The sequence below is a fragment of the Cygnus olor genome, chromosome 13, assembly GCF_009769625.2.
Source record: "Cygnus olor isolate bCygOlo1 chromosome 13, bCygOlo1.pri.v2, whole genome shotgun sequence".
In the NCBI taxonomy this organism is placed as follows: domain Eukaryota; kingdom Metazoa; phylum Chordata; class Aves; order Anseriformes; family Anatidae; genus Cygnus; species Cygnus olor.
Window position 1 is genome coordinate 15,445,530 of NC_049181.1, and position 12,811 is coordinate 15,458,340.

At 71.3% G+C, this 12,811-nt stretch overlaps 2 protein-coding genes across 4 annotated transcripts; one reads left to right on the forward strand and one right to left on the reverse strand.

The window, feature by feature from the left end:
* Positions 1 to 623: 623 nt before the first annotated feature.
* On the reverse strand, positions 624 to 8,756 carry SHROOM4 (shroom family member 4). 3 transcript variants are annotated; one of them, XM_040571840.1, is made up of 10 exons: positions 8,546 to 8,756; positions 6,698 to 6,849; positions 5,669 to 5,800; positions 3,728 to 5,342; positions 3,551 to 3,612; positions 2,836 to 3,339; positions 2,253 to 2,627; positions 2,002 to 2,173; positions 1,324 to 1,596; positions 624 to 1,216 (listed from the first exon to the last, which is right to left on the reverse strand). In XM_040571840.1, the coding sequence occupies exons 1-10, from the start codon at positions 8,669 to 8,671 to the stop codon at positions 947 to 949; spliced, it is 3,681 nt and encodes a 1,226-aa protein (XP_040427774.1). In that variant the 5' UTR covers positions 8,672 to 8,756; the 3' UTR covers positions 624 to 946. The 3 variants fall into 3 exon arrangements, with proteins under 3 accessions (XP_040427774.1, XP_040427773.1, XP_040427772.1); XM_040571839.1 differs by having other exon boundaries at positions 3,728 to 5,384; XM_040571838.1 differs by having other exon boundaries at positions 3,728 to 5,387.
* A 963-nt stretch (positions 8,757 to 9,719) lies between these two features.
* Positions 9,720 to 12,448, forward strand: BMP15 (bone morphogenetic protein 15). Its single transcript, XM_040571841.1, has 2 exons — positions 9,720 to 10,628; positions 11,114 to 12,448. Exons 1-2 carry the CDS (start codon positions 9,791 to 9,793, stop codon positions 11,881 to 11,883), a joined length of 1,608 nt encoding a protein of 535 aa, XP_040427775.1. The 5' UTR covers positions 9,720 to 9,790; the 3' UTR covers positions 11,884 to 12,448.
* The last annotated feature ends 363 nt before the right edge of the window (positions 12,449 to 12,811 follow it).

The following is a 12,811-nucleotide window of genomic DNA, read 5'->3' on the forward strand; positions in this document are numbered from 1 at the left end:
CCGGCCCTGCCCTCGCAGCGCGGGGGAGGGGGGCGTGGGGACCCGCGGCACCTCCTCACCCCCAGCCCCTGGTGGCTGCGCTGGTGGCGCTGGGACCCCCCGTGGGGACGTTTGGGGACGCCGGGTGACAAAGCAGGCGGGACACGGCTGGGCCAGTTGTGCAGCTGCTGCTGCTCCTTTAGTGTGTGAAAGGCACGAGGTCACCGTCGTCCCCCCCCCCCCCCGTGCCCCCTCCCTGGGGGACACCCACTCTTTGGTCCTAGCGGTGGCCCTGTGCTCGGGTCCCCAAAATGTCCCTGTCATCACCCCCCTCCCCCCCCCCCAAAAAAAAAAAAAAGGAACCTGCTGCTGCCAGACCCCTGTGCAAAATCAGCGTGAAGGCAGCCGTCCGTCCGTCCGTCCGTCCTGCAGGGACAGAGGGACGGCGGCGGGGCGGGGGACTAAGTGCTACGTGGGGACACTGCAGCACAGACGGACTTGGGGACAGGCGCCCCGATTTGTCCTTGGGGTGATTTTGTCCCCCCCCCCCCCCCGCCCGGTGTGGGGAGCCGAGGGCCGGGTGCCACCGGTGCCACCCCCTGTGTCCCCACGGCCCATGGGGACACGGCGGGGAGCGGGTCAAGGACGGAGGGACTGGGGCCATTGTTCCCGACACAATGGGGAGGAAGAGGAGGCTGGGGGCCTGCGCATTCCTCTGCCTCCGGACAGACGGACATGGACATGGACAGACGGATGGGGGGGGGGGCGTGCGGAGGGTTTAACCCTTTAGGCACTGCGGCATCCATGGGTTCTAAGGCACATGGTGGGACGGGTGCCGGGGTGACTCCCACGGGCACCCCCCGCTTTGATGGACCTGCAAAATAAATTAAAAAAAAAAAAAAAGAAAGAAAAAAACAAAAGGCCGGTGCCGGACAGCGCGCGGTGCGGCCTTGGGGGGGGGGCGAGGCTAGTGCCCCGTGGGTGCCTGGCCGAGGCTCTCGCGCAGGCAGCGCAGCTGCTCCTGGCCCAGCTTGATCTTCTCCTCCAGCTCGCGCTGCTCGGCCGTGAGCGCCGACTTCATCTTGACGAAGTGCCGGTAGTCCTGCAGCTGCTCAGGGGGCAGGTAGCGCGCCACCATGGCGCCCACCGCCTCCTCCCGCCGCCCCACGTGCTCCCGCAGCTCCTTGGCGTCCTCCAGCTGCGCCGCCAGCAGCCGCTGCTTCTCCCGCAGGGCCAGCTGTGGGCGGACATCGGGTTTGCCGAGCCCCGTGACGGCCCCCCCTGTTTTTGTCCCGGTGTCCCCCCCCCCCACCTCGCACGCACCGCCCGGCCCCGGGTGCGCACCTCGTCCTCGGCGGCGGCGTGGGGCCCCAGCCCGCTCAGCGCGTTCTCCACCCGAGCCAGGCGGCCGGAGAGGGACAGCAGCAGGTTGACCACCTTGTCCAGGTCGCCCACGAAGAGCCGGTACTTGTCGAACTCGCCCGGCGTGCAGAGCGCCTGCAGGTGGGCGGCCACCTCCTCGCCCAGTGCCCCGTTGGCGCTGATGTCCTCCTGCAGCCCCCGCTGCGCCTCCCGCAGCACCGCCAGCTTGCGGCTCAGGCTCTCCACCAGCTGCAGCTGCAGGAGGGATGGGGGAGATGCGGGTGCTGCTGCGGGGGACCTGGGGTGCTGGCACCGCACTGAGCAGCCCTGCGCTGGAAGGATGCAGCCAGCAGCCTTGCACGGGTGGAGGCACACAGCCACCATCCTTGCACAAACGGAGGCGTGCAGCCAGCCAGCATCCTTGCACAGATGGATGCATGCAGCCAGCAGCCTTGCACAGACAGGTGAATGCAGCCAGCAGCCTTGCACGGATGAGGCATGCAGCCAGCACCCTTGCACAATCGGAGGCGTGCAGCCAGCCGACAGCCTTGCACAGACAGATGAATGCAGCCTTGCACGGATGAGCAGTGCAGCCACCGTCCTCGCACAGACCGAGACATGCAGCCAGTGTTCTCCATTTGGCAGCCCCATCCCCGTTACCTTCTTCTCCACCAACTCGCGATCCACCTCCTCCTCCTCCTCCGAGCTCCCCTCCACCACCTCCGGCAGCTCCTTCATCTTGCCGAGCAGCTCGGCTTTGCCGTAATATGCCGCGTAGGAGGGGGGGCTGCCGGTGGCCCCGGGGGGCGGCGAGATGGGCTCGAAGCCCTGCCTGCGGGGACAAGGGCTTAGTGCTGGGGACACTGCGGTCCCCACGCGATGACGCCCGGGGGGGACGGTGCCAACCCTACCTGTCCTGCGGCTCCAGGTGCCAATCCTGCTGGACCCGCTCCCTCCACGCCTGCCGGTCCCCCGCCGCCATCAGCTCGCCCATGACGGTGGCGGTGGTGACCGGGGAGGACACCAGGATGCCGGCCAAGGAGCGGTCCCTGCCCACCACGTCCCACAGCAGCTCCTCCGAATTCATGCGGCGGGGCTGGGGCCGCCCCCCCCAGGTGCTGGCCCCCTCGGGGCTGCGGGGACAGGGTCCCCCCTGGGTGGCCGCGGGGCTGGGGACACGCAGGGGGCACTCGCTGGACCAGCCCCGCTCCCGGCTCCGGGCAAGCCTTTGGGGGGGCTCCTCCTGCTCCCAGGGGTCCTTCGCCATCGGGTGCTCTTCCCTGCTCCTGTGAACACCCGCAGCAGTGGGTGGGGGGCATCACCCCCATGGGACATGCAGGGAGGGGACGGAGGGAGCTTGGGGACCCCCTTTCCTCCCAGAGACCCGCCGCGTCCCACCCCAGCCAAGCGATGGAGATGCTGGCCTCCAAAGGAGACCTCGCAGCCCCAAAGCCACCAAAGCCACCCGAGGTCCCGCAGCCCCATGGCACCAACCTGCAAACCTCAGCCTCGGGCTCTGGGGTCCCGCGGGGGCGGCCGGGGGGCTCGGCGGCGAGGCTGCGCGACCGCTGCCGCACGGCTTCGGCGATGCTGCGGGACGGCGCTGCGGCCGTGCCGGGTCCTGAGCCCTCCTTGGGGTGCTGCGACGCCCGGCGCAACCGGTACTGCTCCCAGTTGGGGGGTGGCGGTCGGGGGGGCGGGGGGCCCTTTTTTTTGGGCAAACCCGGAGGCTCCGCTTTGGCCCGCAGAAGGTCCCTGCGGCCCCGGGGGCTGGCGGGCTCCAGGTTGAGGTGGCTCTCGGAGAAGGCTCGGCCCCGCAGCGGGCGATGCAGGGGCTCCGGGGGGAGCTCGGGGGAGCGGGGCGGCCGCTCGGCGTCCCAAGAGAGGTCGTGCGTGGACGCGGTGCGGTAGCAGGGCGGCCACTCAGGCTCGGCGCTCTCGAAGCACGGACGGAAGGGGCCGAGCCTCGGGAAGCCCGGCTTGTAGTGGGAGAGCTCGCTGGGGAGAAAAGGGGGCACCCGGCCCCCCCGGGAAGTCACCCCCTGATCGCGCCTGCCCACCCTTCAGCACCCAGCCCGCTTTGCACGGCAGCCGATGGGGATGCTTTGCACGTCTCCAGAATCACAGCAGCCCACCCTCCCTCCCTCCTGGTGCTATGGGGCAGGGGTCCCCATGGGCAGCGCACACCCCCGGCCCCACGCGGGCTCACCCCATGGGCTGGCTGGCCTTCCTGCTGATCGCCGGCGGCTCCCACTCCTCCGGAGGGAATTCCTGCGTGGGGATGCAGAGGCAACGTGAAAGCAGGATCCAGCCCCCCAGCCCAGGGTGCAAGCGAGCTGTGACCCCCAAGCGCTTCCCCAAAATCCCAAAAGCGCGGCTCGCTCACCGGCACGAAGGCTTTTCGGGGCGCCCAGGTGTCGCTCTCCTCCCGCGGGGGCCGCGTGGCCGGGCAGCAGCAGTCGGGGCAGCGCGCCCAGGGGTGGCAGCGGTAGGCATGGCCGCGGGGCAGCAGCGCCGGGCACATTTCTCCAGCGCAGTAGTGGCAAGATTCGTGCAACCCGGGGCCGCCGTAGGGATAGGTGCAGCCCCGCAGGTACTCCAGCTCGCCGTGCCTCGGTAGCACCTTATAGTAGGGCGGCTGCTCCCGGCAGCACTCGCCATAGGGTCCAGAGATGCGGCGAGCATCACGGTGCTCGGCAGCTTGGAAAGCGTCGGGCTCGGGCGATTTTTGGGGCTTGCCGTGCCGGGTGGGCGCAGGGCGGCTGCTTTCCTCGAAGAAACGGCGCCGGTCGGCGAAGGGCAGGAGGACGGCTTCCTCGCCGCCCTTGTGCTCGCGGGGACTGGGCGAGCGCTGCGGCTGCAGCTTGCGCTCCGGGGACCAGCGCCAGCGGCCTCGGCTCGGCGCCACCCGCTCGGGTTCGGGGACCGGCAGCGACTCCCCCGAGCAGCTCCTGCCGTCCTCGCTGGGCGCGGGGCTCGGCGAGCCCTCGGCCGGCTCCTCTGCCTCCTCCACCGGCTCCTCGCCCCGGGCTTGGGCGCCGGGCCCCCGGCTCTTCTGCAGCTGCGCCTTGCGCCGCTGGATCTCGTTGCGCAGGTTGGTGGCGAAGCGCTCGCTGCGGCGCCGAAAGTGAGCCGAGCGGTTCGGGGGGCCCCCGGCGCGCCGGCCCCCAGCCCGGCTCTCCTCCGCCAGCCCCTCCGTGCTGGGCGCCGGGCTCAGCCCGCCCTGCCCGCGGTGCTCGGCGTGCAGCGGGGATGTGGTCCAGCGGTGCCCGTCGGGCGCAGGGGACGCCGGGGACGCTCGCCCGCTGCCGGTGCTCACTTGGAGGGCACGGAGCTGGGAGGCCAGGAGCTGCTCGGGCGCGCTGTGCCGGTGGCCTTGGAGGGGGGACAGCAGCGCGGTGTCGCCCGCCACCTCCATCCCCGCGTCCGCTGCCCGGTGCATCCCGCTCTCCGGGTACGGCCGGTCCCCACTGTCCGCCACGCAGCGGTCGGGGTGGGAGCTCAGCATGTAATACTGGTCAGCAGAGAGGTGCTCCTTCGGGGGACACGCCGCCGGCATCCTCCCGCTCGTCGCCTCGGCGTCCTTGTCCCGCTGGCACAGGAAGGTGTCAGAGATCCACCTCCCCTGGGCGTGCAAGGAGGAGGCGGGCACTGATGCCCGGCGCCGGTCAGCGCCACCGGCTGGGGATGCCCGCAGGCTGTCCCTGCGCACGGGGGGCTGGGGGGGCACGGGGTGTCGCGTGGAGTGTCGAGGCTCTGTCCCCTCGGAGCCCGTCTGCAGGTAGCGCCCGTCGGGGGGCTTGCAGGGTCCCTCGGGGCCGGCGGCTTCCTCGGGGCGGAGGGAGATGGCGCAGTCGGAGGTGTTGGAGCTGGCGGAGAAGGAGCTGTAGGCTGAGTCCCGCTTGCTGTGGTGCTCGACGGGAGAGGGGGTGCCTTCGTAGTACGCCTGCCCAGGCTGATCCAGGCTTTCCATGCTCCCGATGGAGCTGCTGCGGTCCGTGCTGCAGTGCCGGGACAGCGGGTTCCACTGCAGGGACAGCTCGCTGCTGGCAGCGCCACGGTGCCATCAGTGTCCCCGAGGGGGAGCGAGCACCCCCCGGGTCTGGGGCAGCGCGAGGGCTGCCCGGGGGACATAGGGACGCAGGGAATGCGTGGCACCGGGACTCGTCACCTCCTGGCTGGCTCCAGCGGAGCCACCACCCCTTCCTGCCGGCAGTAAGCAGGGCAGCGGCGAACCCGTGGGCGGCTCGGGGCAGACAGGGGACCCCCACCCCGAACCCCCCCTTCCCCAACAGCCGGCCCCCCCCCCCCGCCCTGATTTTCTCACCTGACATCACAGCCCGAGGGCCAGGAGAGGCTGAAGGCGTCGGAGGGGCAGTGCATGGCCGGGGCGTCGGGGCGGATTTCGGCGAGCTTGGCCACATGCCAGGAATGGGGCCGGAGGACGGGCACGCTCCTCCTTGCCAAGAGCAACAGCGGGAGAGGACAAGAATGGGGAGGAAGCCGGGCCGAGGAACCGGGGCTGAAGTCACTTCCTACGGGGCTTCCTGGCCCCCCCACCCCAGGCCAGAGCCCGCCTGAGGGGGACAGCAACGAAGTTTGGGGGGGGGGGGGGGGGGGGGGGGCGCAGGGGGTCCCGGGCGCAGCATGCGGGGTCCCCGTCCCAGGGCACGGCCGCCGCCTGCTCCCCCGGGGCCCAGCGCAAGCTCAGCCCCCCATGAGCTTCAGCCACCGGACCCTGCAAAGGGACCCTGGGGACACCTCTGTGTCCCCCCTCCCCGTGCCCCCAGCCCCTCACAGTGGCACCATGCGGAGCCATGGGGTGATGCCACCCCCCCACGCCCCAAAAATGCCACCCGCCGCCCCCAGCATCCATGGGGCGGGCGGAGCGCACCCACTCCCCGCTGCTCCCTGGGGCTTGGCGTGAGAGCCGAGGGGTTGGGGAGGGGGGCACGAGGGTCCCTTCCCCCCCAGCACCCCCAAACTCACCATGGATGAAGCTGCGCCCAGGCAGCGGCGCGGCCTGGGACCCCCCGTGCCCCTGGGTGCGGCGGGAGCTGGAGCCCGGCCGCGAGGCAGCCGCCGGAGTGGCTGCGAGGGGGGGGCTCAGGGGGGGCCGGCGCTGCCTCCCCTTCCTTCCCCAGGCGGGCAGGAAGGCAGAGCTCGAAAATACCGCCCAGGGAGGGGGTGGTGAGCCGGCGGCACCGGGATGGGGACCTCCCCACCCCACCATGGGGACCGGGAGGGATGCCGGGGGCGTCCCCACCACTACCCGTCGGCCATCCCGGGGCAGGGGGGGGCAGTTTCCAACCCCCCCCCCCCCCACATCCATCTCCGCCCCCGCGGCGGTGCCAACCTGCGGACGATCATCTTGAGGGTGCGGTAGGAGCCCTTGATGAGGATGAGGGCTTCCTGGCGGGACCCGTACAGGGGGGTCCCGCTGATGTTCACCAGCTCGTCACCCGGCTGCAGCCTCCGGGACAGCGCGGCCTTCCCGCCGTCCTCCACCTGGGCGAGAGACGGGTGTCAGGGCGGCACCACCCCAAAAATTCCCCCCCTCTCCATATCCCAACGGCACCGGGGTGCCTTCACCCCGGGCACCCCGCTGCGGACGCGAGGGATCTGCGGTGTCCGCCCCAGTCACATGAGTTTCTGAGCAAAGAAAGGGCATGGGGAGAGGAGGGGGGGAAGAAAAATGTCCCGTCCCAGCAGATTCCCCCGCGGGCGCGGGCAGCACAAGGGCTCTTTGTGCCCGGCACCCATGGGGGCTTCACTGCCAGCCCCGTAAGGATGCTGCTCCGGCTCCCACCCGGGGGTCTGGCGGCAAAACACCCGGCGCAGGGCTTTGCCCCCCCGTTCCCGGAGGTTTCTGTGCGGACCCCAAAGCCACCCGCGGGGTGACACGCCGCCGAAAGGCGCCCACCCTGCCCGCGGGCTCCCCGCCCTGCCCGGCGGAGGAACGAGCTCTGCCCGCAGCGCCAGCCTGGGCGGCAGCCAGCCCCGCTGCCGGGGGGCCCCCGCCGCTCCCCGGCACCCCCAGGGGCAGGGCTCGGGGCCCCACGGGCGACGCAGCACCGGGGGAGCCGGCCGCTGGCAGCCGAACCCCGGCGTTCACTCTGGGCCCTAATGGTGGCACCGCGGCAATACCTGCCCACCGAGGGTCCGGGACCCGCACCAAGCCCACCGCAGGATGGGACCCCAGCCGGAGGCCCGCAGCGGGACCCCTCCCCAGCCTTTTTCCGGCATGGGGCCGGGGGCCCCCCGCGCCGCCAGCACGCACGCACCTCGGCCGGCCGCGGGCGCCCCGGGGGACCCTCGGTGAATGCACAGAGCGCTGGAACAAGCCCCCTTTGTCTGCACAGCACACGAGGCGGCGGCGGCGGGGGCCGGCACCGCAAGGACCCCCCCCTCCTTATTCCCAGCAGCGGCGGGACGCGTCCCCAGGGCCCCCCCCGAGCTCGGGGCCGAGCCAGGCGCGGTGGCAGCTCGCAGCCCCGCGGTGACACCCCCGGGGCGCAGGGCAGGGACCGGAGCCACTTTTCCAGCTCCCCCGGCCAGACCTCGCTGCCCGCGTCCCGGCGCAGGGCGGGGAGGGCCCTGGGCGAGCTCGGGGTGGGGGGGACGCAGACGACAAAGCTGGGGGGACGCTGGGGGCTGACCCCCGCCACGCAGATGGGGCGCCCCACGGCTCCCAGCCGGGCCGCGCTGGTGGCGGGGGGACACCCCCGGCGCGGGGGGGACATCGCAGCTCCCCGCGCCCCTATGCGAGAGGGACACGGGGAGGGGGGGCACAGCTGCCACCACACCCGGGGACAAGCCCCGTGTCCCCCCCCCCCCCCGCCCCGGGACACATCGGGGATGGGGAGGGGGAGGTCCAGGAGCGGGTCGGGGCCCCCCCTAGTCCCATGCCGAGGACGGGGGGGGGGGGGCGGCACCGCGGGGACACGGTGGTCGCCCCCCTCCCGGCATCGCCGTCCCGGGGCCGGGGGGGGGGGGGGGACGGACGAGGGTAGCCGCCCCCCCGCCAGCCCAACGGATGTGCCGGAGGAATTTCCTCCCGCTCCCGGCGCTCCGCCCCGGGACCCCCCCGCCACCGCCCCCGGCTCCTTCCCTGCCCCGAGGGGAGCCCCAGGGAGGGGGGGGGGGGACACGACAGGGGCTCCCCCCCGCCCCCCCGCCGCCACCCCCCCCGGCCGCCCCTTACCTTGGAGACGATGAGGGGCTCGCCGTGCTCCAGCCCCCCCCGCAGCGTGAAGCCCCAGGGCGCGCCGCCCTGCAGCTGCACATGCACCAACTGCACGGCCCCGGGCCGGCCCTCGGCCCGCTCCATGGCCGCTACCGCCCCATCCCGGCACGGCTCGGCACGGCTCGGCACGGCGGAGGAAATGACACCCCCCCCCCCCCCTCCCGACCCCCCTCCCCACCGCCCGCCCGCCCGCCAGGCCGGGGCGGAGCGCAGCCAGCCCCGCCCGGCTCGGCACGGCTCGGACCCGCCCGCAGCCGCTTGGCTCGGCTCGGCTCGGCTCGGCTCGGCTCGGCTCGGAGGGGGGGGGGGGGGGGGCTGCACGGCTCGGCTCGGTCCAGCTCGGCCCGGCCCGATGGAACAAGGAGGGCCGGCACGGTACGGCACGGCGCGGCACAGTTTGGCACAGTTTGGCACAGTTTGGCACAGTTTGGCACAGCTCGCGCGTACACTTGGCACGCTCGGGCTCGGCGTGGTTCGGCTTGGCACAGCGCGGCACGGCCCGGCCCGCCGTGGCACGGTTCAGCCCGGCACAGCTTGGCACGGCGGGCTTGGCACGATTGCGCTTGGCAGGGTTCGGGTCGGCGCGGCGTGGGCTGGCACGGCTCAGCTTGGAGCCTGCGAGGGGCCCACTCGCGGGCCACCCGTCACCACGCCCGGGAGGGGACCGGGTGACGCAAGGCCGCCGTCTGGCCCCCACCCTGTCCCCCAGGACGTCACCCCACGTCCCCCCGGCGGCTCTGACTCATCGCCTCCTGCCCAAAACAGCGGCGCCGGGAGCTCCGCGCTGTCCCCAGGCCGCCAGGACGTGGGAGTCCCCCAGCACAGACGCCCCTGCCACCCTCCCAGCTGTCCCCAGCGTCCCCGTGCCGCCGCTGGTTGTCCCCATGCAGTGTCGTCCCCCCCCCGCCAAGCTCTCTCCATCCCACCACGAGCATGGCACCGGGCTGGGGGACGACGTCCCCTGTAGGGCCGTGCCTCAAACGCCCCTGCAGCCGGCACGGCCGAGCCCGGTGGAGCCACGAGCACGGTGACAGTCACAGCACAGGTGCCACCAGCCTGCTTTGTCCTGCTGGGCTCTGGGTCACCCCCAGGTTTGGTGCCACCACCCCCGGACACGGTGTCCCACCTCCCATCTCCCGGCAGGGGAAACTGAGGCACCAAGCGCTGAGCCCCCGGCTCCGTGCCCGCGGTGGGCAGCGCGTGATGGGCACGATGCTCTCTCTCCTTCAGCGTGACCCCAGGAGGAGCCCCCCAGCCAGCAGCTGGCCCCAGGGAGCTCCTGCCCCTTTAAACCCTAATTGGGACCATGCCTTTAAAATGCCCCATGGGCCCCTAGCCCTCTCACCCTGCTGGACCGGGCTGGTGAGGAGCAGGTGGGCTGAGCAAGCTGGTCCTCCCCACCCACCCCGCCGCACCCCTGCCCCTCTCCCTTTTGCCCCCCCTGGCACTTTTAAGCCTCCTCCTTCCTTAGCCAGGCTCCTGTCCAGCTGGCTTTGCCCCCCCCGTTTTGGGGGACTGGGTTTTAGTCCTGATCTTGCACTCCTTTTTGCAGAGCCCCCCCCCACCCCCTTTTCTCTTTGTGCCCAGCCGAAGCAGTCGGCATGGGTGCCACGGTGTGACAGCACCCTGGGACCTCCTTCTGCTGGTGCCCGTGCCCAGCTTTGCCTTTTTTTTGAGGGGGACACAAAGCATGACCGTAGGGCTCCCTTAATCCTGCCGCCACCTCACCCCCTGTTGCCCACCATGGCTTTGCTCCGTCCCTTCACCACCACCCTCCTCCTCCTCCTCCTCCTTGCCGTGCCGCTCTCCCGGGCTGCGAGCCAGACCCCCCCATTGCCCCTCCTGCAAGCGCTGCGGGCGCAAGCACCGGGCAGCCGGGGCTGGCGGGGGGGGCCGGCGAGCGGGCCCCCCCTGCGGTACATGCTGGAGCTGTACCGGCGTGCCGCCGACCGCGAGGGCCGGCCACGGCGTGGCCGCAGCCCGGGCACCAACACTGTCCGCTTGGTGCGGGCGGCTTCCCACGGGGGACAGCCCTGGGCAGGTAAGGTGGCAACGGGTGGCACGGGGCACGGCGTCCTGGTGAAGGTTCTGGGGTGGCTTTGAGCCCGGGGGTCTCTGCTTGGGTCCTCGCTGTGCCCTGCAGGGCAGCGTCTGGCCACAGGATCCCCCTTGGTTTGGGGGGCGCTGCCTTTGCTGGGGTCCTCACCATGTCCTGGGGAGCACTTGGCCATGGGGTTGACGTTGGTTTGGGGACAATGAGGGCAAGAGCATCGCTTGGAACTCAAGCTGTGAGTGCTCCTGGCTCCCCATCCCCACATCCCTGTCCCACCCTTCTGTCACCACACCAGGGCGGTGATGCTGGTGTGAGGAGTGGGACCCATCCCTGGTGGGACCCATCCCCGATGCCCTCTGCCAAGGGTCCCAACGCGAACAGAGCCCCCGTCCCGGTTGCAGTGGGGTGGGAGGTGGCGATGCCACGAGCGTGGCCGCCCCATCCAGGCGGTCGCTGATGGCTTCATCCCGCAGGTCGCTGGTACGTGCAGCCCCTCGCCTACCGCCTGGGCGGCCAACCCGAAGCTGAGCATCTTCTCCGCGCCACCGTGGTCTACCCGCAGAGCCTGCCGCTGCCCCGTGGCCGGCTTCTGTGCGCCCTGGAGCTGGTGGCCACCACTGAAGCCCCCCCGGTGCTGCTCAGCCCCACCGCCCCACCGCGTCGCGGCTGGACCGAAGCGGACGTCACCCCCTACTTGTCTCCGGGGAACGGCAGCGCGGAGAGGACGCTGGCCCTGCGGCACATCTGCGTGCGAGCTGGCCGCGCCGCCGCCCCGCCAGCCCCACCGGCCCCCGCAGACCCCTTCCTCCTCCTCTTCCTCAATGACACTCAGAGCGGGACACTGCCGGAGCCGCGGCGGAGCCGGCGCGACGCGGGGACGCTGGTCCACGACCTGCCCGGCTACCTGCGGGAAGCCGGGGGGGATAAAAGCGACTGCTCCCTGCGCTCCTTCCCCGTCAGCTTCGCCCAGCTGGGCTGGGACCACTGGATCATCGCGCCCCACCGCTACAACCCGCGCTACTGCAAGGGCGCCTGCCCGCGGCTTCTCCGCGATGGCTACCACGCGCCCAACCACGCCGTGGTGCAGAACTTGGTCCACCAGCTGGTGGATGCCACCGTCCCCCGGCCGTCCTGCGTCCCCTACCGCTACAGCCCCATCAGCGTCCTGATGATCCAGCACGACGGGGGCATCCTCTACAAGGAGTACGAGAACATGATTGCAGAGTCCTGCACCTGCCGGTAACCCACGCCTGGAGCTGGATTTTGGTGTTGTTTTCTTTTTTTTTTTTTTTTGGGGAGGGGTTCGTCTCCGCCCTGGCACGATCCTCTGCGGGAAAGTTTTACAGTTTTATGGAAGAAAAAAAAAAAAAAGAAACACAAATCATAGGTTTTTAAAGGCGGGAACCTGCCCCATAGCATCCCTCCGTCCCGCAGCCGCTGCCTGTTTTGGGGACTGGAGCACGAAGCTGGTGGAGAGGGGTGTCCCCGTGCTGCCACCCCACGCTGGCAGCACCCACGGGACTCCGTCCTGCGCACCCCAAGCCGTCTTGTCCCAGCTCTGGGAATTCTGGGGGCTCCCCCCCTCGCAGCCCCCCGGCTTTGCTTGGGGTGGCTATGGAAACCGGTGGGACACGGGGACGGCGGTGCCACCTCTGTCACGGTCTCCCTTTGCTGTCCCGCGTGGGCTGGGCTCTGCTCCGGGTCTGTCCCTGTCCCCGGAGGTGCTGGTGCCCCCCCAGGCCCACGCAGCCTGGCTTTCCTCTATTTATTGCTGACTGTAACTAAATAAACTGCTGGATTTTGCTAAAGACCATCTTGGTGCCTTCTTTGCTCCATGCCTGGTGGGTTCATGCTCGGGGGGAGGGGGGTGCTCCGAGCCCCCCTGACCCCCGGTGAGGGTGGTGTGAGAAGCTCCAGGCTCCTCTCCTGTCCCTTGTCCTCGTGTGCGGGTGGCAGTGGGGGGGGACATCTGGGGCTCCTGGGGGGGACCTCAGGGGACATCTGCGGATCCTGGGGGGTCCCGGGGGGACTTCCCTGATCCTGGGGGACCTCAGGGGACATCTGCGGATCCTGGGGGGTCCCGGGGGGACTTCCCTGATCCTGGGGGACCTCAGGGGACATCTGCGGATCCTGGGGGGGCTTCCCTGGCCTCGGGGGGCCCCGGGGGGGAT

Coding starts and splice junctions, on each gene's coding strand:
- SHROOM4 (XM_040571838.1), bottom strand. CDS start 8,671: ATGGAGCGGGCCGAGGGCCGGCCCGGGGCCGTGCAGTTGGTGCATGTG. Junction 5,801..6,697: donor CTCAAGATGATCGTCCGCAG/GTTGGCACCGCC, acceptor GCTCTTGGCAAG/GAGGAGCGTGCCCGTCCTCC. Junction 3,340..3,550: donor AAGGCCAGCCAGCCCATGGG/GTGAGCCCGCGT, acceptor TTTTCTCCCCAG/CGAGCTCTCCCACTACAAGC.
- BMP15 (XM_040571841.1), top strand. CDS start 9,791: ATGGGCACGATGCTCTCTCTCCTTCAGCGTGACCCCAGGAGGAGCCCC. Junction 10,629..11,113: donor CGGGGGACAGCCCTGGGCAG/GTAAGGTGGCAA, acceptor TTCATCCCGCAG/GTCGCTGGTACGTGCAGCCC.